At 45.4% G+C, this 21,511-nt stretch overlaps 8 protein-coding genes across 8 annotated transcripts; 3 read left to right on the forward strand and 5 right to left on the reverse strand.

Annotated features, from left to right (window-relative positions):
• Positions 1–99: 99 nt before the first annotated feature.
• BJ212DRAFT_1444591 (NADP-dependent oxidoreductase domain-containing protein) lies at positions 100–1,309 on the forward strand (the record flags this gene model as incomplete). Its single annotated transcript, XM_041337981.1, has 7 exons — positions 100–160; positions 222–470; positions 524–649; positions 698–785; positions 840–1,030; positions 1,088–1,123; positions 1,176–1,309. The coding sequence occupies 7 exons, from the start codon at positions 100–102 to the stop codon at positions 1,307–1,309; spliced, it is 885 nt and encodes a 294-aa protein (XP_041197505.1).
• A 260-nt stretch (positions 1,310–1,569) lies between these two features.
• BJ212DRAFT_1324272 (uncharacterized protein) lies at positions 1,570–2,468 on the reverse strand. The gene is made up of 3 exons (XM_041334520.1): positions 2,376–2,468; positions 2,297–2,328; positions 1,570–2,248 (listed from the first exon to the last, which is right to left on the reverse strand). The coding sequence occupies exon 3, from the start codon at positions 2,189–2,191 to the stop codon at positions 2,030–2,032; it is 162 nt and encodes a 53-aa protein (XP_041197506.1). The 5' UTR covers positions 2,192–2,248; positions 2,297–2,328; positions 2,376–2,468; the 3' UTR covers positions 1,570–2,029.
• Positions 2,469–4,870: 2,402 nt separating this feature from the next.
• Positions 4,871–5,165, reverse strand: BJ212DRAFT_1261978 (uncharacterized protein; the record flags this gene model as incomplete). Its single annotated transcript, XM_041330232.1, has 2 exons — positions 4,871–5,029; positions 5,085–5,165. Coding segments are annotated over 2 exons (240 nt in total), but the record flags the coding sequence as incomplete, so codon positions are not given.
• Positions 5,166–6,559: 1,394 nt separating this feature from the next.
• BJ212DRAFT_1476331 (uncharacterized protein) lies at positions 6,560–9,837 on the reverse strand (the record flags this gene model as incomplete). The annotated part of the gene is made up of 11 exons (XM_041339362.1): positions 6,560–6,639; positions 6,690–6,806; positions 6,880–6,999; positions 7,192–7,228; positions 7,279–7,398; positions 7,460–7,494; positions 7,551–7,580; positions 7,649–7,713; positions 8,784–8,863; positions 8,924–9,322; positions 9,406–9,837. The coding sequence occupies 11 exons, from the start codon at positions 9,835–9,837 to the stop codon at positions 6,560–6,562; spliced, it is 1,515 nt and encodes a 504-aa protein (XP_041197508.1).
• Positions 9,838–10,889: 1,052 nt separating this feature from the next.
• On the reverse strand, positions 10,890–14,578 carry BJ212DRAFT_1566538 (uncharacterized protein; the record flags this gene model as incomplete). The annotated part of the gene is made up of 14 exons (XM_041341975.1): positions 14,355–14,578; positions 14,221–14,304; positions 14,092–14,151; positions 13,659–14,035; positions 13,388–13,606; positions 13,261–13,327; positions 13,148–13,218; positions 12,896–13,092; positions 12,637–12,844; positions 12,428–12,450; positions 12,224–12,377; positions 11,803–11,997; positions 11,461–11,712; positions 10,890–11,342 (listed from the first exon to the last, which is right to left on the reverse strand). Exons 1-14 carry the CDS (start codon positions 14,500–14,502, stop codon positions 10,890–10,892), a joined length of 2,508 nt encoding a protein of 835 aa, XP_041197509.1. The 5' UTR covers positions 14,503–14,578.
• Positions 14,579–15,277: 699 nt separating this feature from the next.
• On the forward strand, positions 15,278–17,808 carry BJ212DRAFT_1262371 (uncharacterized protein; the record flags this gene model as incomplete). The annotated part of the gene is made up of 8 exons (XM_041330258.1): positions 15,278–15,655; positions 15,721–16,500; positions 16,549–16,753; positions 16,807–16,980; positions 17,032–17,108; positions 17,157–17,225; positions 17,277–17,360; positions 17,392–17,808. 8 exons carry the CDS (start codon positions 15,278–15,280, stop codon positions 17,806–17,808), a joined length of 2,184 nt encoding a protein of 727 aa, XP_041197510.1.
• A 302-nt stretch (positions 17,809–18,110) lies between these two features.
• BJ212DRAFT_1324287 (uncharacterized protein) lies at positions 18,111–20,246 on the forward strand. The gene is made up of 3 exons (XM_041334521.1): positions 18,111–19,670; positions 19,722–20,163; positions 20,224–20,246. Exons 1-2 carry the CDS (start codon positions 18,241–18,243, stop codon positions 20,104–20,106), a joined length of 1,815 nt encoding a protein of 604 aa, XP_041197511.1. The 5' UTR covers positions 18,111–18,240; the 3' UTR covers positions 20,107–20,163; positions 20,224–20,246.
• Positions 20,247–20,349: 103 nt separating this feature from the next.
• Positions 20,350–21,203, reverse strand: BJ212DRAFT_1324290 (replication factor A protein 3). Its single transcript, XM_041334522.1, has 4 exons — positions 21,039–21,203; positions 20,920–20,982; positions 20,764–20,869; positions 20,350–20,709 (listed from the first exon to the last, which is right to left on the reverse strand). Exons 1-4 carry the CDS (start codon positions 21,126–21,128, stop codon positions 20,606–20,608), a joined length of 363 nt encoding a protein of 120 aa, XP_041197512.1. The 5' UTR covers positions 21,129–21,203; the 3' UTR covers positions 20,350–20,605.
• Positions 21,204–21,511: the final 308 nt, after the last annotated feature.

Raw genomic sequence — 21,511 nt, forward strand, 5'->3', positions numbered from 1 at the left:
ATTGTCACTGCTCGGTAAATATAGTTCTGAAGAGGGCTATAAATCTAGGGCGTGCGAGGCCACCAGTCTGTCAATTGATTCTTGTATAGTGATATCAGCATGCCTGCGACGACATCGGTCACACTCAACACTGGAGCAGTCATGCCCACGGTCGGTCTTGGTAAGCACAGCCGAAAGGGGGACCATCTCATGTACTGAACGTTGAACGTTTGTGAATGTAGGCACATGGAAGTCCAAGCCCGGTCAAGTCGAATATGCTGTTGAATTCGCCTTGAAGAACGGATACACGCATATTGACACTGCCGCTGGATATCAGAATGAAACAGAAGTCGGACAGGGCATCAAGGCATCTGGTCTGCCAAGGGAGCAGATCTTCCTGACCACGAAGCTTGATAACCCCGATCAGAGGCATCCGGAAAAGGCCCTTGAGGCATCGCTGAAGAAACTTGACACTCCTTATCTGGACCTCTGTAAGTGGCAACCTGTTCAATGATCTTGACGAGTGGACTCATTTCTTGAGCAGGGCTCATGCACTGGCCAGCTCCCATGACAAGGGATGGCAAGCCAGACATGGGACACGACTGGTTGGACACCTGGAAAACTATGGAAGACTTACACCTTGCTCACCCAGAGAAGCTGAAGGCCATTGGTCAGTAGCCCAATCTCACGTGCCATACCTGTACTAAAAATGCATCAGGTGTTTCTAATTTCTCCGTGGAGTACTTCGAACGCTTATTGAAAGTTGCCCGCGTGGTACCGGCCGTGAACCAGATCGAGCTCCACCCGTAAGTCACTACATTTGTTTGTTGAGCAGCTTGATTGTGAATCATTATCCGTAGTTCGTGTCCTCAAGATGACGTCGTCGAGTACTGCCAGAACAAGGGAATCGTGTTGACAGCTTATTCGCCATTGGGATCCGACAATTCCCCCTTGTTGAAAAACGAGACTGTAACAAAAATTGCAGCGAAGTACCGTGTGCAACCCGCCAATGTGTTGATATCCCTTCATGCAAACAAGCCCATGCACACTGGTGTGTAGTCTTCGTGAACATTCTTACTGGAGAGCTTAGTTCTCAATGGTATAACAGTGCTTCCCAAGTCCGTGACCAACGAGCGTATCTTGAGTGAGGCGTTGTTCCATCATTAATTTTGACTGTCATTCATTATTTTCCTCAGACAATGCGAAGATCATAGATTTGACCCCTGAAGAAATCGGCGAGCTTCATGACATTGATAAAACGCACCATTTCCGTGCTTGTCACCCTTCTTGGACAGGTTTCGGTGGTCTCGGATTCCCTGATTGCAAGTAGATTTATGGGTAGTCAAAGTGTAGGCGTAGAGGTGGTTCAACGTGTGTCTGCAAGACCCTGACGAGGAATTGGAATCCATTGATCCTAGTCGGGTTACTAAGTAAATGAAGGTATCATGAGCTGAGAGCTCTGACATTTGCCAGCTAAGTCGCTACATTATGGTTGAGTATCCCATCTGCGATATTGGTGCCGATGAAATCTCTGCTATTGGTTTGGTGCCATGGGACTCTCATCATTTAACGGTCTAACTGAACTGTATCATCAAGGTGAATTTCATGTTGGAGCACTCCAGAATACTTTATGCTGCCTATAGCTAACTATCCCTTATAGGCGTTGGATAAAGCATATAAGTGTGGTTGTATTTTCTGGGACATTGCAAATGGCTATGGGGACAACGAACTCATTGGCAAATGGTACGCCTTATCGTCCTGTAAGGCAAGGGTGGCCCAGGTTCGAGCGGAACCCTGAAAAGTGGAGCAAAATCTATAACTCTTACCACAGAATTCGGTCTTTTAAGTCTGGTCAAGGGTTTGACGGTCCCCAAAAATTGTCCACAGGTCATTTTGTAGGATCGAAGAAGTTGCTTGGCGTTGATAAGGTTGAGCTTCCTTCGAGTATCTAACAAATTATAGTTTTCGTGAGCCCTTACCCGCCAATCCTTAGGTTCGAAATCATTTTCATGTCGTGAGCCTTCAAATGGTTTCCACCAGTCTGCGGTACTTACATTGTGACTGTCGTGATCAGACCGCGCCCAAGAGGTGAATAGGCGATGATCTTAATTCCAAGCAAGTTACGGGCCGTATTTAGGATATTGAGCCGTAGACCCTCGACATCAAATGTGGAAGGCGAGTACTCCAGTTGGACAGCAGGGATAGGGTGCATGTTCTGAGCCCGATGGGGCGTGTCCACACTGCATTCCGACAATCCGAGATACCCCGCCTTTCCCAGGATAAACTAGAATCAAGACTCAAGGAGCCGTTTGCTTACTTTACGAGCTCTGCCATGGCGCAGACAGTTTCCTGACCGGCTTTAGAAATCTACAGAAACTCGACCGACAGACACGTACTTCAAGTGGTGTTGGGGATCGGGTCTGTGAGGATGATATGGAGGTCCAAGCCCAATCATCCTGATATGCTGTGCACACTTGTGTAAGTAGTATGCGCGCTCAGTTATCTCCATTTCTGGTACAAAGAAGATTAAGGTTAGTGGTAGCATCACTGCGTAGTGGCCGCCGCCCTACAACCTCGGCCGGGTATCCATCGCTTTGACATTGACAGTACCTCGAGGAGAATCTCGATGCTATCAAGATGTCGTTGAGTCCTGCAAGCAGTCAGACCAGGAAATGTGTATGATTGCAGAGAAGGCAGGTTGGATGATTGGGGATCGCTACTAGTACCCTCCAGTATCTATGAAGACGCTGTATGTAGAGACTCCACTTCCAAAGAGCAACTGGACTCCGCCATAGACTCGATAGTCATACCTGTACATGACAATAATGCCTGAGCGCTTGAGCCCTGATATGATGAAGCTGTCAAACAATTCACACGAAGCTAATCGTTAGAACACAGAATCGGGCAAGCCTGCGACGCGCTTCGACGGGACAATAGTTTCCTTATTCTCCGTTAACGTCACTTACAATTGTCTACTCTTATACGATATGTTTCACTTATTGTACCTACTGTTTGCCATGGCCCGGCTAACGCCGATTTTCTTTTGTTGTCCTTCTGGACCTTGGTAAACTAGGACAATGAAACCTACCTTACTTATAGCCATAAATTATCAGCCTGCATACCTTAGACATCTGCGTTCCACGCGCTCGACTAAGGTAAGATGTCTTATATTGACTCGTCCTTATCATTACTCATGCTACGCGGAGAATCTGCTTGCTACAGATCCGTGTGGACTTTATATAGATCCTTGACATACCTGTGCATACACTGATATTGGGCTTACAATGCCGAGCAGTAAAATGTCCCAGTCGATGCACGCGAAGAACGCATGCATCGATTGGAATACTTTCCTTCCCGGAGTTTCCCAAGGGATCTGTCGAGCGCTTCGAGGGAAACAATTGGTCACCATGCGCAATAACTTGCGAACAACCTCAGGGTGCCTCTCCTTGCCCAACTTATTCAAAGCATATTCGAGGGCCTTTTCGGGTGAGGCCGTCACAGATATAAAAGGAGTTCGACGTCGATTTCTCCAATCATGCAATTCTAATTGACGTCGGGCATTCCGATGGTCGCGGTAGTAGACAGCATTCCGTATGCTGGCCAGAAAGCCCGAGGTATGACTGAACTGGGAATAAGTCTCCTCATCAAACACTCGGTAGAGATCGTGGGAGTGTTGTCAGAAATTCCTAATCTAGCTTTCAATGCATTACAAAGCATTGAAAATTTTAAATACAAACTGCTGCTTGAAATAGATTTTAATAATAGAGTGCGCCTTGTAATGGGCATTGCAACCGTCATTGCAATGCCAATTGTAATGGGCATTGCAACTGTCATTGCAATGCCAATTATAATGGTAATTGAAATAGGTTTAAATCAATATTAATCATTGTAATGGACTGTTTGTACAGCAATTGGTTGTAATGATGCCCCCGTGTCACCACTTCTTGGAATACTGGACCTTATCTTACAAGCCCCTTTTTCTATTTGCTACGTTGCCATCTTATCTTTTGGTTTCTATTGCCCTATGCTTATTAGTTAGTTATATTGTATTGTGTTTGTATTGCTTACTGTTATCACCTTTGCTACGTTGCTATCTTATCTTTTAGCTTATGCTTATTAGGTCCTGTTATGTTATGTTAGTTAGTTTACTATCTTATCTGGTTTGTGTTAATGCTTACCTTGTCTATTATATAGTCTGTACTTGGTAGGTTTCGAATGCTCGACTGTGTAGTAGTTATTAGCTTAAGCTTAAGGTCACGTGATACTTAGGACTTACCGCGACAAAACTGTTAGGCTAAAGGGTCTTTTTATATAGGGTAACTTGATTGTATTTGAACCATTGTTTTTGGCTACCTATAAGGCAATAGCAAGTAGCATAGACTAATAAGATTTGGTGTGCACGAAAGGCGAATCAAAGATGTAACATTACATATGAAATGAAAAAAAGACTAGTATATCTACTAATAGTATCCTAAGTAGCACAAGTACTGTGTCGAACACCTGTAGCTGCAGGCTTCTTTGCCCTAGCTCTTCCTCTCCCTCTCCCTCAAGCTGGTGGCTGTTCCACATCTGCATCCTGTACTACAGCTGTATTAGTAGCTGCTGAAACTGCTGCATCACCCTGAACAGTAGCTCGGAAAGTAGCACTGAGAGTAGAAGTAGTACTGAGTGATGAAACAGTGCTGAGAGCAGCAGGAGGCTGTGCCACCTCAACAGTGTTGGAATGAAAGGCAGTGATACTCTGGACTGTGGAAGATGTTGGAGTAGGTTCAGAGATGTCTGACTCGTTGTCGCTATCAATATTGAGTGTGTTCATTGCGTGAATGACTTCACTGGAGTGATCTTTTTGAGTGGCTGCAGAAGCAGATGATTTTGCAGTGCCGAAAACTTCTCAGTCGATGTTTTGCACAATGGTCTGGATGCAGCAGCTGTCCCACTTGGTGAGCAAGAGTTTCTTGTAGTGAAAGAAAAGGTCCTTGTAGTTGATGCCAGAGGACTTTCCTGTGCCTGACTTCTGAAATTCGGTATCGGGCAATAGCAAAAAGATTGCCTGCAATAGTATCAACTGAGTGAGAACATTCGACATAGTGTAGATAAAAACTTACAATGATGGCAGCCCATGCAATAGACCCTGGCGTAACGTGCTTGAGGTTCCACTTCTGGGCGTTGGTCTTTGGTCCACCAGTGGTCTCTTGGTGAAGCAAAGTAACACTGTGAAGTGCGGCCTTCAGAATCTATTCAGAGATATATCAATGTCACTATGACACACTCATTGACTGAAAGAAACACATACCTTAGCCAAAAGTTCCCAGTTTCCAAACACAGTCTTCAAGGTAGGGTCCTCTTGTATTCCAAGGAACAGGACCAGCGGAAATGTCTTGTACTTCAGATTTGCTGCTGACACTCCAAGCATTTTCTGTATTTCAGCGACATCGGCTCTGCGGTACTGGGTATTGCTGAAGTATACTCCTGGAAGGTTGAATATATTGCCTGCAATGCTACGCAGTTTGTTGATTTCCGATGAGCAAGCCTCAGAAATGGACCTCATTACCTGGAGGATGATTGTTAGTTTAACAAATAGTATTGAAACATGTAATACATATGAGATCACTGAAGTATGAACTTTCCATAACACCATGTAAATGATCAGGAAAGTGCTGAAATAGTTCGTCTAAAAATGCTGATTCCTGGGTCATTGCTGTCAAATACCGGTCTTGGCTGTTGAATGGAGTTGGATTCTTGGGACATTGTTTGCTGAAAAGGTCAGTGTTAGGGAACATTTCAATAGTCATGCTGTATTTATGGGCATAAAGTGTGATGGTTTGCTTGTGGGCCAGGAGTTCATCGGGAGCCCCTGCGTGATGTTTGCATTTAGGCTTCTCAGCAATGAGAACCTTGTTCTCCTTGCAAAGAGTGCGATTTTCCTCAGCGAGCTTCTAAACCTGGATTTGCAGCGCCTTGAGTGCCTAGAGTAAGAGTAGAGTTAGATAGGTAAATTGATCTTAACATCTAAAACTTATGTCCATGAAGTCTCCCTTTGAGGCATTTGGCCCTGGAATTGCAACAGATTCAACAATAGGCTCTGCATCCCATTCATTATCTGAGTCAGATGTGTTTTGAGAGAAATGAGACATGGTCCAAGGTGCTAAAAAGATACAAGGAGATGAGAAATGGTCAGCATGACAGCGCTGTATATAAGGTAAATTGTCCTGCCTCATGCTTGATGCAACTGAAGTTGCAGCAATGTATCAGCAGCGCCAAGAAAAACATGCCTATGCTCTGACTATTGGTTATGAAGGAAGGTGTGATAGCCTGGAGGTGACCTTTGATAATTTAATACAACAAATGAAATCAACACTGCAAAGTAATAATCAGCATGTAATGTCTAAATCATGGGCTGGAATATTATGTTTTGAGCTCCTAGATGACGGGATATCATCAGGGTCTAGTACAAGAGCAGGATAGCCTGCCATGAGTAACTTTGGCCCAACCACTGCTGATAGACATTCTGCCGCACGTAAGAGGTGCACTCAATGTTAGGAAATGTACGAAATCAATCTCATGAAGCCACAAGCATGCATTATGTTCCAGATGCAAGTATAGCAGCAAGATCTTTCTTGCCAGCTGCTGCAAGTTGGTGTGAATGGGCTTTCAAATGGACTGCATAAAAATGAGCTGTTGTGGGTGACATCAAAAAGTTAAGGACTTACAGAGATGATCTAGAGGCAGTAACACCACCTTGATGGCATTGGCATCATCTTGCACAGGTGGCATATTCTTTAATAGTGCAGAGCAGTCCACCCCATACTCATCTTGCCAGATCATGGCTTTGAGAATCAAATCATCCATGCAGCAATCCCATGAGTCTTCATTGATGAGATCAACCTGTTCAGTTCATACACTCAGTGACATCTGGGTGTGAGCAGATGTGCGAGGTTATGTAGGCAATGGCCTCTTGAGCAGCTTCACCAAGCTGAGATGGATTCAAGGATAGGCTGTCAAGCTCCATGATAACCGGAACTGGTAGGATGATGGTCCATCAGAGACTTTCGATGATGGATGTGATGGCTGATAAGGAAGATAAAATGATGTTGGTGTCCAGCACAAGAATAGTATAACCTGCCACAATGTTCAAAGATGGCATTGACACAATTTTCCAGGAACGGGCTGGATGAGACCACTGTTTGGGCATGTGAGCAGGTGCGTGCTGACCTGAAACAAGAAGTGATCGCAAGTACCTCTGGCGTGCCTGTTCATGTCATCAAATACCATCCAAAATTCACCAACGAGGCAACTCACCTTGAGATCCTTGACTTCCTCATGATCATTTTCGTCCTCTTCACCCTGTTCTGATGTTTCCTTAGACTCAGCATCTTCATCATCGACATCGATGTCCACAGAGTCGTCATGATCAACATCCTGTCACAGCTGATGAACAATCAACCAAAGAAGTATAGTCAGAAGGAAGAGACTCACAAACATGCTCATAAGGAGCTTCAGTGTCCAAATCAAATGCTACACTACCACCATCAGCTCTTATCCAAACTCAAAAAGTCAAGCAAAAAATTCACGAGTCCAGTCCCCATTGATCAATGCTCTCTCTAATCACCAACAATCCCAAACAGATTACAATCAGCAAAAACCCTCATGTCACTCTGAAAAGATGCACCAAGCTCGACAGCAGTGATCGCACCCGATCGGTCTGTATCAACAGCAGTGAACCACAACCAGAGCCTTTTATATCACATGTGCATCAGTTGAGAAGGTACATTTCTTGATAAGTTCTGTGTGTGCTTCAAAGATTTTGTTGGTGGCTGGTAAAAAAGCAGTTTGGTGTAGTGGTTGATAAGAAGCATTTAGTTCGTGGAGAACAAGCAATGTTTACTGATTGATGAAGTCCTTATGAAAGGAGCTGCACATGTGGCGGTGTAGCATATAACCGAGACAAGGTCTTGTGTCACATGCCCATAGTATAGCAATGAAACGAGAAAAGCAAACAGATAGCTCTACAAGAAGCATTGAATTGGATGCTAGTGAAAAAAAGTGAGTGAGATCATGTCATTCACGAAGATCAAGGTGACTTACAAGATGAGACATGACAAAAGAGTGAGTGCACAGATATGAAAAGATGAAAAATGAAGTAGAACTTGAGTGAGAAATCGACATACGAACAAAGGACATATAGATGTGAATGTGAGCTTGGCATGTGCACTGAGCATGCAAAGTAGATTGGCTGGGTGCATATATGCACTGAGCAAGCCATGTAGACGTGTTGATTTGGGTTGTTGAAGTAGTTGGTTTGGTGTGGTTTGGTTTGGGTGAGTGAGTGAGTGAGTGATATAGTAATGTGGTGGGTATGGTTGGTGGTCATATGCCATGATGTGGTGCAATGTTAGCTTGTGGATATAGTGTATAGATGAGAGCGTGACATCAGGAGTGCAGCAATCATGACAGATGCCCTGAGCAGCGTCTACACCAAACGCAGTGTGCAATGTTCACCGAGTTCCCTGGATGTGATGCATGATCTGGGAATCTGCCATGCATATTTCAGGATCCCCTAATAACCTCGAGCAGTGAGATCACCTGATAAGCCTCCCATAATCCAACCTTGTCTCCTGTTTCTCTCCACCCTCTTTCTTCAGAAACGCATTCCAGAACCTAAGCATCTCATCTCCAGCACCTGTTACAATGGTCTCACCTAGGAACATACATCAGCGTCTAATTCTAGCACCATTGAACTTGACAACACCAGCACCCAAGCAATTTATCACCAGCCAAATAACACCAAAGAAAGGCCTACTCACTGCTGCTGTGTGTTGGTGGAATTTCCAGAGTGGCACGTCTCCACTTCTGCTCCCTCCTGTGCCCTCCACACTCCCTGATCCTGATGTTGAACTTCAGTAACAGAGGCACATTTCGAACCTCGTAGATCCCATATACACACTTTGTTGTTGTTCCCCCCACTTGCCAATGGCCCGCCATCTCTTGCCCATTTCAACCCACATACTTCCTGTCTGTGACAGCACACAAGATGGTTCCATCTCTTGCTTGTCTCCCCACGCAAGTTCTCCCCATTGACATGGGAGTGGCCATCCTCTTTATCATCTTCATCATCTTCATCTTTGATAATCCCATTGGTGAGTTGACCGCCTTCTTCCACATCCAGGATCTCCACCTCCATTGACATCTGTCTCTCCTCTCCACTCTTCCAGTATCCATGCTCAAAGACTTTTCGACCGATCCACTCCATCCCACTAAGGCACCAGTCTTCGGAGAGAGGTGGGGCACAATCACTCGTCAGCATTGACCACCGCTCACGGCCAGCAGTTGGGATGACCAATCCCTGTGCAGTAAAGATATCGCAGGGGGGGGAGGGTTGGCAAAAAACTGCGCAAGATCATGCCAAGGTATTGAACGTTCCATTACAGAAAGTGTCTCTGCATGTTTTGTGATGGTAGCCAAGAAGGTGAGCATGACCAAGATATAAGGATTGAGAGTAGAACAAGCAAAAGGTGAGGCCTTCTGCATTGGATTGCAGAGAACGAATGAGAGCATCGAAAATGCAAGTTCCAATGCCAGTTTGAATGATACCAGAAACTCTGCAGGCATGTTTGCGTCCAATAGAGCTGGAGATGCTTGTGAGGCGCCTTCGTCATCCATGTCCATCCATTTCTCTTCGCTGTCTTCATCGCGGAATGTGGGCGCAACTTGACACTTCTTGGCAACTTTTACAGCTGGACTGCCTGTGCCTGCCATCATAATCCACTTGTGTTCCTCGGCTCCCTCAATTTCAATGTGCTTGATGAAGCAAGCGAGGGTTGGCGAAAAGTTGTCAAGTTGGATGTTAGTGAATAGCATGCTGTGTAGAAGGACAAATAGTTCAGGTGCGCAGTTGATGACCAGATGGGGAGAGTTGACTCACAAGAGGTTGAGGAGTTTGCAGAATGCATGTGTCCAAAGACGAATGATGATATTGTACTTGGTTGGGATTACCTGGAGGGAAGCTGGAATGCTCAGTGCAAGAGAGATCTCCATCAGCTTATTATGTATTATATCAGTGAGTCTGCACACATTAAGTCAATGATATCATGATGAAAACTGGAGAGCAACTTGCCATTAATGGTCTGAGATCAGCTTCATCCATTTCACACAAGATTGCCATGAGCCTTGAGCCAGCCTGATCAGAACAAATGCAAAGACGGCTCCTCTAGAAGGCAGGTGTAGAAGGTGTAGGCATAATATATAAAGTCTTGGAGGTGTTCAAGAGTGAGGGCAAGAAAAATGAGGCTCACCTAAGGCCTCCAGGAGTTTGTGGAATGTGTGGGTCCAGATATGAATGATGATATTGTACTTGGTTGGGATTATTCAGAGGGAAGCTGGAACGCTCAGTGCGAGGGAGATCTCCATCAGATTATGCATTATCTCAGCAAGTCTGTAATACCCATTCAATCAATGATATGATGAAAACCAGAGAATGACTTGCTGTTCATGGTCTGAGATCAGCTTTGTCCGTTTTTGCTGCTGGAGGTCTTCGTCGCTAACTTCGTGTCCTCGTCTGAATCCTTGGAGAATGGTGCACTCTTCATCTATGAGATCATTGGGGTCCTCATTTAATATCTTTTTTTCTAGGGTGGATATGCTGTGGTACAGCCTTTTAAGCTGAACCCAATCGTGGAGGCTGGTTTGTGCAGGGTGCCATAGTAATCGAGGCAGGGGTCCAGGGAGCTGCACTACTAGTATAATCAGTGTTCTGTGACATATGAATGAAAGTCAATAGCACATACCTTACAATCTGGTAATGAAATATCTAGTAGGAGTGAAAGGATTAGTTAGATTAAGTTAAAGTCAGGAACTAAAGGTGTCCATGATGGTGGCCAATGAAGCAAAAAGGTTCTCATTAAGACAAATAATCAAATGCACACAATGTGCCCTGCCTCCAGATGCATCATCTTTATGCAAAGAAACATGTCAGTATCTGCAGTATCAACTATGAGATCATCAGAAGGTCCATCTGCTATCAGAAGGGCCCTGCATATGAATGATCTAACAGGAAAAAACTGTGCCTGTGCTTGTGGTCTTGCATGAACTCTGTAAAGGTTGAGATCCTTGTCCTTCCGAGTGCGCAAACCAGTAGGAACATCAAAAGGGTGAACAAGGGCCAGGGGAAATGTGTTATTCCCAACCAGACATTCAAAACAGAAGACCAGCTGGCCAAAAATGACTTTATTCTCAGTCAACCGAATGAAGATGCAGTCAAAGTGTGGTGAACCAAAGAAATGAGGGTTGGAATGAAGATAGTCTGTATTTTGATGCCAATTGACCATCAATTCATAGTTGATGCGAATAAAGCGGTGCTCTGTAATCTGTGTGTAGTATGTCAGCACAGCAAAAAATGAACTGAGGCAAACATACCTCATCAGTTCCTCAGAGATGAATATGTTTGCCTTCAGGCAATGGAATGCTCAATGAGGGTAAAAGAACATTGAGAAAATCATTGAGCTTGACACAGAAATTAATGAAGGCTTGGTCTGCTTGATGAGCCATCTGAATCACATCAAAGGTCAGTGGAGGTTGCTTCAATCCGAGTTTCATGTGAAAGGAGTTACTCATCAAGACAGGGTGCTCAACAACAGTGGCAAGGAAGTCTTCTTCCTCCAGTAAGTCTTCTTCATCAAATTGGCGTTGATGATCATCGAATTTGAATAAGCAGTGGCATATATGATCTGCAGCCACCTGCCACGTATGTATTGATACGGAGGATCTGTCAAAGTTGAATCAAGTTGCAGTATTATAATAGACCATTTTTTTTAAATTGAAACACACCTGTTCTGCTATGTCATGAAAGTTCATGTGCAGCAAATACAAGTCCTTTAATGAGCCATGCATCTTCTCGTTCAGCTTGGTATTGTAGTTGCGTGTTGCTCCTTTTGCCTCAACATCATCAAAAATGTGTGAGCCCATGTGCAACTTCGGGAAATTCCAGTTCTTGTCACTCTTGACTGTTTTGTTAATGTATTGCTAATAGGAATTAGTTACCTATTGGAAGCAGTAAATAGTATATGAAACATACCCACAAAAGAGCCGCAAATGCAAGGTGTGTGTGTCGGCCACTGCTAATGGTCTCCGTCATGTGAACTTCGAGCAAGGCATACATATCAAGTTCGAGGTAAAGTTGGACACAACAAAGGAGCAGGTAACTGAGAGGACAGTATGCCTCTGTCAATATATTGTGGGTCGCATATACTATCATCTGGTAGTGATATTTTAGTAGATGCGAGGTAGAGTGAAAGAAATTAAGAACCTTCAAAATGTCTTCATGCATGGAGTTGTCGGTAAACAAGATATTCATGACCTGGTTTGGATGTTTTTGGTCTTGCCAGTGGGGAAATGCTTGATAACTGTGTAAATTCATGTCAATTCGAGTCAAAATGAATTATAAATGACTTACCTCTTGTCTACTTGAGACATTTTCTCTCATCCGAGACTATTTATATACTTCTGAAGCTCAACCCATAAATGATCAGACCATAGACCACCAGAGTGAAAGTGCAATTTGTCTCAAGACAATGCATGATGTACATCTGTAGTGGACACTGTTGAAAATGAATTCTAAGACAACATTAAAACAATGTAGCACAAGAGTAAAGATAAACTCACAACAACATCATGAAGTCCATAGTCTTTCAATACCTCCTCCCTCTCTTCTGCAGTCTCCCTTTCTCGTGTGGTTGCTAGAATAGCCTCCGAGTCACGAGATGTGTGCCATGGATAGCAGTGCAACATATCGGAAAGTTTATCATGGGGAACAAGACAGACTGGGCATGGCCATAAGGCCCTAACACCGCAAGTAAGCACCATTGTTGACCTTAAAACATGGTAAGTTAGCAAAACATCAGTCCAAAAGTTTGAAGCTCACTGTTCCTCAAAATTGGAAGATAAAATGAGTATTAGCAGGAAAAACCAGTGCTGAACAATATCTAGACACTCCAACCATTGACCAGTTTTTGATTTTGCAGTGAGTGAAGACAGTATCCTTTCAAAGGATTTATGCCATACTGTGGCCTTGAAGTTAGCCCATGCCAGCAAGCCAGCATGGGCTTTATCTTCCTTCACCTATGAATAGAACTAGTACAAAGTGATGCACATGACATTGTACATATTGTAATACCACAGGAAGCCACCCAACAATGTAACCACCACCCATTCCTTGACTGTTGCAAATGTGGGTGGGTAAGTTCACTAATCAAGCAACAATGGGATAGCCTTTTGCAGTTCCAAAACTAGATAGTTTTGTTTTGTCAGTGTACAATATGAAGGCAAGGGGCTTAATGCTATGCAGCAGCTGCAACTACGAATTACATTGAGATTCCATCAAGATTACCGTACAACATATATGAATGGTACATACTTGAGCATCCCAAAAGTCTTGAGCAGTAAAAGGCTTGTCTACAAATCGTTCAAAAGACTGGCTGTTGAACTTCGCCAAGCACTGGGCATCAAAATGAAAATAAGGAAACAGATGAGGATCACAGAGGAGGTCAGTAGCCCACTCCCAAAGATCACGATAGTAGATGTCAAAGTCCCATGTTTTATCTGTGAAGGGTATCGAAATCACATCCTTTGTAAACTAAGCTCAAACATTAGTCCAATGAGAATCATACAACAATGGGCAAAACAACCCATGTAAGGCGCTGAGAAACTGCATCCCACTTGGCACAAATGTCCTTGTGGTTCTTGAACATGAATTTCTCTGACTGCACTGCGCAGCAACAGCATATATCAATGAGACAGTCTGTTTGCTCATTATTGAGTGCCACTTTGAGGGCAATTTCAGCAATATTGAACTCCAAATGAGACCTGAAAGGACACCAAGGCTTTGCATTAGGTTCTGGAGCAGACCATGAGGAATGATGTGCAGGGTGATGCATGAAATCACTGAAAGCAAAGATTTTGGTTGGGATCCCACTCTTGGGATGGTGCTCAACCTTGATGTCATCAAGCTGATATTCACAATACTGAAGGTCCCTGTCATCATCAGGGATAGCCAGTTGCTCATCTGAAATCCATATTAATGATATACAACAAAACACCCAAAGAAATAATCAAACTCACCAAAATAAGGGCCCGGATTATCGACATCATGGAAACTTGATGCTGAAGGGTCTCGCTGGACTATTGATGAACAAATAAGTAAAATTAATAACACAATGCATTGAAAGAATAATAAACAGTAAAACTTACCCTGTGTCTTGAGCTGCGGATTGAGACTGTGACCCACCACCACATTGACAGCAGTACCATTGGAACCAGGACCAAGAAGACCTGCTGCATTTAGTCAGGATATGAAACTAAATTGGAGTATTCAAACAATACACCTTTTCGCTGCCTAATTGAGTCTGCAATGTGCTGATCCTGGGCTCGTTTCTGGGAGTTCTTCTCGCAGGCTTTCTGGTGAGTGACCCAGCCGCATGGTTTAATGCTCTGTTCACACAGATCGCAGAATTTGGCCCTGTCGGAGCCCATGATGTCGAAAGATATATACAAGGTATCTACAGAATTGATGTGAGCAAAGAAATGGAGGAATACAGATGATGAGAGCACAAACAGAGGTAAGGACGCATTGCAAGCGCTTCGCAATCACGTTGCGATACATTGAAACTCAGCAATCAATCTTACATGATCATGACAATACGAATTTCAACGCCATCTCAACAACATCTCAACAACGAAGCATTGGAATAGATTTCGCAAATTTCCGACAGTCCCGTCTTGAGACATCGAAAATCTAGCTTATTATTAGATGAGAACGCACGTACGACAAAGATACACGGCACCTCAATTGTAAATATGGGATGAAATCGTAGTACGATGTGTTCAATGTTCGTTGCGAATGTGCCAGCTGAGGTCAGAGATTGAACTTATCCAAATTCCGACCAGAACAAATATAAGTTCATGCTTCGGTTCTTGGCGTTTAGCCACATACACAAAACCATCGAGGATTATATGTAGAGCGCCTTTGCATCCCCAAATTTACATGTAGCACCTTTCATGTAGTTCCAATTTACCTGTATTAGTGACTAGTCAAACCCTAACAGAATGAAGACAGTTGTCACTCCCTAGACCGTCACTATTTTAACGTGCGGCTAAAAATGTCGCGCGTCAAGACTCCCAAATTCATAGTCTTTGCCATTATAAACTACCGTGACAAGCGCTAGCTCACATCAATCCCAATTCCGTCTTCCTCCGCTGCCCTTATTGGACTGTACAATCGTTCTCCCCTTATCCGTTACGACAGATCATGGCGACACTACCTCGAGCCATCGAACCAACCTCAGGCTCGTCTATAATTTCGGGCAACGATGCATGTCCACGTTCTGACGCTCCCTTCGACGCTGGAATAAACTCTTCCGGTGCATGGACAGAGCATCTAGAGTGTTGCTCATTATCAGACGACGAGCTCGAGCCGACAGACGGACATCATGAACTGCAGCCCATTGAAGAGATCGTCAAACCAGCTCGTGCGCTCTACGACTTTGAAGGAAAGGCTGAATTCAAGGAACTCACTGTCGAGGCTGGAGATGAATTGAACATTTTGAAAGAAGAAGTCGGAGACGGCTGGAGCTTGGTGAGAGCGAGCTCTGGTGAAATAGGGCTGCTACCTCAGACATATTACACGGTGAGTACTGATCATACTATCACTCGACATCCGTACGCTTTATATGACTCATTCTGTTCGTGAAGTGCACGACTAGTTTTCTTTCTGTACCATTAGCCGTTCATGGGAGAAAGCAGCCGTCTACCAGCACGATCACCCCCCAAGCATGTCCCCAGGAACAGTCGAAGTCGCTTTCTATCGTACCTCAGGATACTGGTGAATGGACGAACCCTCTCCCAAGTTTTAGGCAAAGCCTTCTTAGAGGCAAGAGTTTGAATCGGTTCTCCGGGTTTGTGACAAGTGGTGCAGAAGAGTGGGTTCTTGAGGGCCACGTCGATCCAGTCGCTTCAAGTTCATCCATTTCACACCAGCGGATCTCTACGGAAGACTCTATCAACGATGATAATAGGCTCAGCAGACTTGGGCTGGGAGAAGCAGACAGGCACTATATTGACGCTGGCCCTACATGGCAACCTAAAGTTCCGAAGTTTCGAGTCTTGGTTCACTCACCTTCAAAGCGCACGTCGGGCCTCTCAGGAGCATATACCGTGTATAGTGTCACTTCACTGTTTTCTTCGACTACGGATGAATCATATGACTCATGCATCCCACCGATCCCTCCTACCCGTATAACAGTCCAACGACGGTTTTCTCACTTCATCGTGTTACATACTTCGCTGACTAGACGTCTTCCCGGAATTGCACTCCCGCCACTTCCTGAGAAACAGTATGCTGGGCGGTTCAGTGCTGATTTTGTCGAGGCCCGTAGAGGCGAACTTGAGAGATATATCGGGTGTATTGTGAAGCACCCTGTTGCACGATACGCTGAAGTCGTCACATCTTTTCTTGGTTGTGAAAGTGATGTGGTGAGCGTAAATGATGGGTTTACTTCTGTTTTCTAACCCATGTCCAAGGAATGGAAACGGCTTATGCCCCAATTTCTTTCAATGCCTGCTGCTGGGCCTTCATTCTTCGCACACGTTTTTCATCCCGCATTCAACGTAGATGTGGACGATGCCACAGAAGCAATAGTTCGCTTCAGCCGTCACACCCTTGTAGTGGGCAAGGGCACGCAGAGTTTGAGAAACATCTTTGGTCGCATTCGTGAAGTGAGACTAGGTGAGTATGGGTATGTCAGTTGTGCCAAATTATCACCATGGCATGCTTTCCAGAGATGTCGAAAGCCGAACGATTGTTGTCGTATTCATTATTGTCCTTGATTACGTCGACACCTTTGTCTTCTGCTCCCCTGACCGGGATTAACAAGGATGCGGAGGACACGCCTCCACAGAGAAACGGCCTCTTGAACGAAGAAGGAGCTTGGTGTTGGCGTGAAAGCTGTCAAGGTGCTCACGCGAATTTCTGGAGTTCATGATTAACTGAGACATGACTCGAAGATTGTCTAAGGCTCACAAAAGCGATGCAGAAAACATCCGATAGTCTTCAGATTGTTGCAGACCTGTATGAGGATCATGTTTGTGTCTTGTTCCTTGTACAAAACTCGTACTGACCACAGATGAAGGCCCGGCGCACCCAGCTTGCAACTCACGAAGCCCTCAAGAACGTTGCTCATCCATACCAATTGTATGAGGTATTTTGAATTGTTTGATCATCAGCTTCGCCCTGAGTGTAATTATTTCAGGGGATCATTGAAACCCACCAATCTACTGTTTCGCGATATAAAGATACCCTCAAATCGGGGAAGGTCAGAACGCTCGCAACCTTCGTGGAAGACGATGACTTGATGATATGTCCAGTCGAACGATGAGATGACCGCACGCTGCGAAACCGTCTTGAATACTACTATGGCTGAGATGGACACATACCACGACCAGAAAGTGGAAAACTTCAGCACAATAATGAAGGAGCATCTTGATGGTGAAATAAACTTCTACGAGCAGGTCCTGCACAAGTTGAAGGCAGCCCGGCGCACCTTCGACGCTCCACGTTTTGACGAGCTGAGCAGGTCACCTCGTCAACCTTCAAGATACGAACGGGATTTAGAAGCCCCGAAGCTAAATCCTCCACCATTGCCACAGCCTTGTCCTCATGTCTATGACTCAGCGCCTATGAGACCAGTGAATACGGTAATACACGAGGGGATCGGAGCACTAATGGGAAAGTCCCAACCTGGTAGGAAAGGGAGTCTTTTGAGAAGAATGTGGGCTGAATAAAGTACCTGGTGCGGTATCGGGGCTGTTACGGTCATTTTGGGGCGTTGCGTGGCTGACTTTGTTGTATCTGATATGTTCTGGTAGGATAGCCTGAGTATTTGATGCGGTATTGAAATATGTGCTAAGATCATGAATACCGCTTTCCTATGTCATATATTACTACTAAGTAGAAGGCATTTTCGACATGAAGATTCGGATGGACAATATTGATTTAGCCTTTAAGTGTATTGCCATCCGACTTTTCAACTTGATTCTAGTTAAGATCTGAATGCTGCACTCGGATCAGCGTTAAATGACCGGTTGCAGAGTACTGCCATTGCAATCGGTATGTAAGCACACATCGCGCGTCTATCCGACGTCCATCATACGTTGATGTTCGCATAATAAACTGACAGATATTAGATCCATACTCATCGCGGCTAGGTCCAAAAAATGCCGACTGTTGTACCACTCCCAACATATCCTCCTGCAAGCGCCAGAAAGTCGTTATCAGCCTCGCAGCTGGCAACTTTCCATAGCAACTTATCAAACGCCCTCGCTGAAATCCTTGCGCTACCTCCCGCGAGACGAGACAACCCTGCCACCCGTAGTTTTCTATCCAGCTACGTCAATGAAATAGCCCATCAAACCCTGCAATCTCTGATCTGGGATGCTCCACCGTATACAGACAACCATGTACACGCACGCGTCCTATTCCTTGCGGAGAAGCTAGCTACAGTACCGTCTTGCTTCGACGTGAAGACACTCCTGGACGTCGCCATCGCATACTTTCCTTACCCAACCCGTGTCCGTGCCCTTTTCATCGCAGCTCTCGCTAGCACGCCAAGCCTTGCTACTGTATTCACCTCAGATATGGTTCCTGTGCTGACTACCCTTCTCGAGCCATCCCGCTGTGCGGGTTTATACGGCCTCCGCAAAAACGCACGCTGCTTTGTCAGTCTACTCTCTGGTTGTCCCCCCGAGCTCGTGCGTCCATTCGCGAGTGACCAGGATTTCATGACGGGACTGGCACAAGCGTATGAAGAAGGACTTGCTGCACTAGCACGTTCGTACGGTGGAATACGCACGGACATCGGTACGCGGGAGCTGGATGACTGGGAGCGTATCTGGCTCGAAACCAAGGTCGACCTCATAGACAGCTTCCACATCGTTATTACCGTCATGATCCAAGACCTCTCAGCCGCATCCGGTGCAGCGTTGGCAGCAGAGTCAGAACGAACGTTCAACATTGTATTTGCATTATTGAACCTCCCGCCCCCGCCAGCAGTACAAGCGGGCAGTACTCCTAGTACTGCTGCTCCTTTCCTCAACCGATCGCTGATAGCCGACTATCAACACTCGTATAATTTGTCTAGCACTCTTGCTTCTGCTCTACGTCGCGCTGCACGTGAAGACGCCCGAGTTGACCACCTCGAATCCACCCTTCGTTCCTTCGATATTGAATCTTCCGCTGCTGGGACCAAAGATCCTGGAGCGCTCAAGCTGATCATCAAGTCATCTGGCATCCCACCCGGTGCCTCTGCTTCTGGGAAGAGCAAAGCGGCGCAGTCTTCAAGTAAGGGCAAAGCCAAAGTAGTGCGCCCTGAACCTGAGCCGCATGATCTCGACGTGGAGATCTTGCAGGTCATGGACATCTTCCCGAACCAGTCGCCCGAGTATATCCGGGAGCTCCTCAAGCAGTCTGTGTTCAAGAATGCAGAGAAGGTCATTGAAGCACTATTGGAGGGCACTGCACCCGGAGAGTCTTCTGTTGCGGAGGACGTCAAAAGCGCCCATACCATGCCCAGTGAGCCCATTGAGAGAAAGAACGTGTTTGATGACGAGATATTGGATGTTAGCAAGATACGTTCGGGGAAGAAAAAGTACGGAGCTGTATTCCTTTGTTTGTCCTGTTACTCACTGTTCTACTCTAGCCAAGACGAGGCATCAATACTTAGGGACAGAGTAGCTGTCGAGCAGATGAAAGCCGACATTCTGCGACGTGCAGAGGCCATGGCTGACGCGGAGGAAGATGAAGACGGCGGCAAGGCAGCTGAAGTCGATCATGATATCGACTTTGGAGACGAAGTGAAGGTTATCGGTGATGGAGAGGCTAGCAGCGAGGGCGAAAACGATAGCGATGAGGATGGGGTACCGCCGTCGAAAGTCACTCCGGAGACTGTTCTTGAGCTTGCGTATATCCGTGATCCGGAGCTGTTTGCCAGAGATGCTAGTACGCGGAGGTCGAAAGCACGTAGTGAGCTCAAAGCACAGACCGGCAAGTCCTTTGTTGTCTTACTAGTCGCGTTGCTAAGTTAACATATAGGCTGGTCGGATGAGCAAATTGAGGGATGGAGGATTATGCTGGAACGAAATGTATGCTATCATTGTCTTCATAACTGGTCGGTACTGATACTCCCATCACCCCGCGTCCAGCCAAACAAGGACAAGATCCTGCAGAAACACGAGTTTTCTGGGAATAGACTGGTGGATTTGTCAATGACTGGAAATGCAAGTGGTTCTGGGTCATCGTCCCGCGGTGGAGATCATGGAAGAGGCAGGGGTGGGCGCGGGGCAGGGAGAGGAAGAGGGCGCGGCAGAGGGTCTGGAGATGGTGGTGATACGAGAGAGCGAGCATTGAAAGATAAGAACAAAGCTAGCAGAGGGAACCACAATCGGAAAAGGGGACATGACAAGAAGATGGCCAAAGCCGGTCCGTCTTAATGCATAGGGGCGATGGATGCAGATGCTTTTCTCAATTTATGTGATGCGAGGTGTGCTAAAATACAACAGGAAGTTTGTATATGCTGGTAGATAATCAATGTGTAGGCATGCTAGTTTCTGTTTCTTTGTACCGAGGGAAGAGCTTATCGAACCTCGATTCAAATGTGAGCTCAATCACGTCGTTGACCAGTTGCATATCTATATTACTGGAATGAGAACGAGCAAGGACAAACAATGTATTGAAAACCATACCTAGCTCGCCTTCTGAATCCAACGGAAGTGTCGCCATGGCTTTTATTGTGGACGCATCTACCACACTTCCAATAACCTCGACATAGGTAGCAGTCACATCCACATTCTACTCAACAATGAGAGTTGTGAAAAGTCAGAAGTGCAACGAGCTCTGACCTTCCTTTGTATCTCTACCTGGCCACCATCACTCGCTTCGACGATGGCGATGTCATCTGAAAGCTGGATCAAGGTAAGTCAGACGCGTACAAGACAGATGTGAATGAAAATTAGCTGACTCGGAGTACTTTGCAGGGTAGACGGACTGTTCTGCCCTTTATTCCGGAAAGACGGGCGGAGTTGACGCGCATCGATATGTGTTCGTTCATGGCGAGCTCGAGATTGGAATTTGGTGTAGTGCTGCTTGAAAGCGACGCGTCTGTGGCTGTGTAGTAGATATATATTGGTAGTAAATACAGGTAAACATACACTTTTGATTAATGGTTAATTACTAATTATTATTAATATAGATTCATCAGAATGAGTTCATGGAAACCTGTCAGCCGGACCTTTCCCCGGTTATTTCGAACGACTTCAAACCTGAGCGAAAAAAGTCTGTGGCACACCCTCACATCACTCACAATGAAGAGACCCCAGACTCTGGTCAACATCTCTGCTTCAGCCTACCATCACCGAGCAGTATATAGCGGTCTCAATATATCTTCGCTGCCCCGTATATTTCCCTTCCCTTAACTTTAGCTTTGTCAGTTCA

Source organism: Suillus subaureus (genome assembly GCF_016647635.1).
Source record: "Suillus subaureus strain MN1 chromosome Unknown BJ212scaffold_4, whole genome shotgun sequence".
Taxonomy (NCBI): domain Eukaryota; kingdom Fungi; phylum Basidiomycota; class Agaricomycetes; order Boletales; family Suillaceae; genus Suillus; species Suillus subaureus.

Coding starts and splice junctions, on each gene's coding strand:
- BJ212DRAFT_1324272 (XM_041334520.1), bottom strand. CDS start 2,191: ATGCACCCTATCCCTGCTGTCCAACTGGAGTACTCGCCTTCCACATTT.
- BJ212DRAFT_1324287 (XM_041334521.1), top strand. CDS start 18,241: ATGCCGACTGTTGTACCACTCCCAACATATCCTCCTGCAAGCGCCAGA. Junction 19,671..19,721: donor ATACGTTCGGGGAAGAAAAA/GTACGGAGCTGT, acceptor GTTCTACTCTAG/CCAAGACGAGGCATCAATAC.
- BJ212DRAFT_1324290 (XM_041334522.1), bottom strand. CDS start 21,128: ATGAACGAACACATATCGATGCGCGTCAACTCCGCCCGTCTTTCCGGA. Junction 20,983..21,038: donor TACCCTGCAAAGTACTCCGA/GTCAGCTAATTT, acceptor ACCTTGATCCAG/CTTTCAGATGACATCGCCAT. Junction 20,710..20,763: donor GGATTCAGAAGGCGAGCTAG/GTATGGTTTTCA, acceptor CCAGTAATATAG/ATATGCAACTGGTCAACGAC.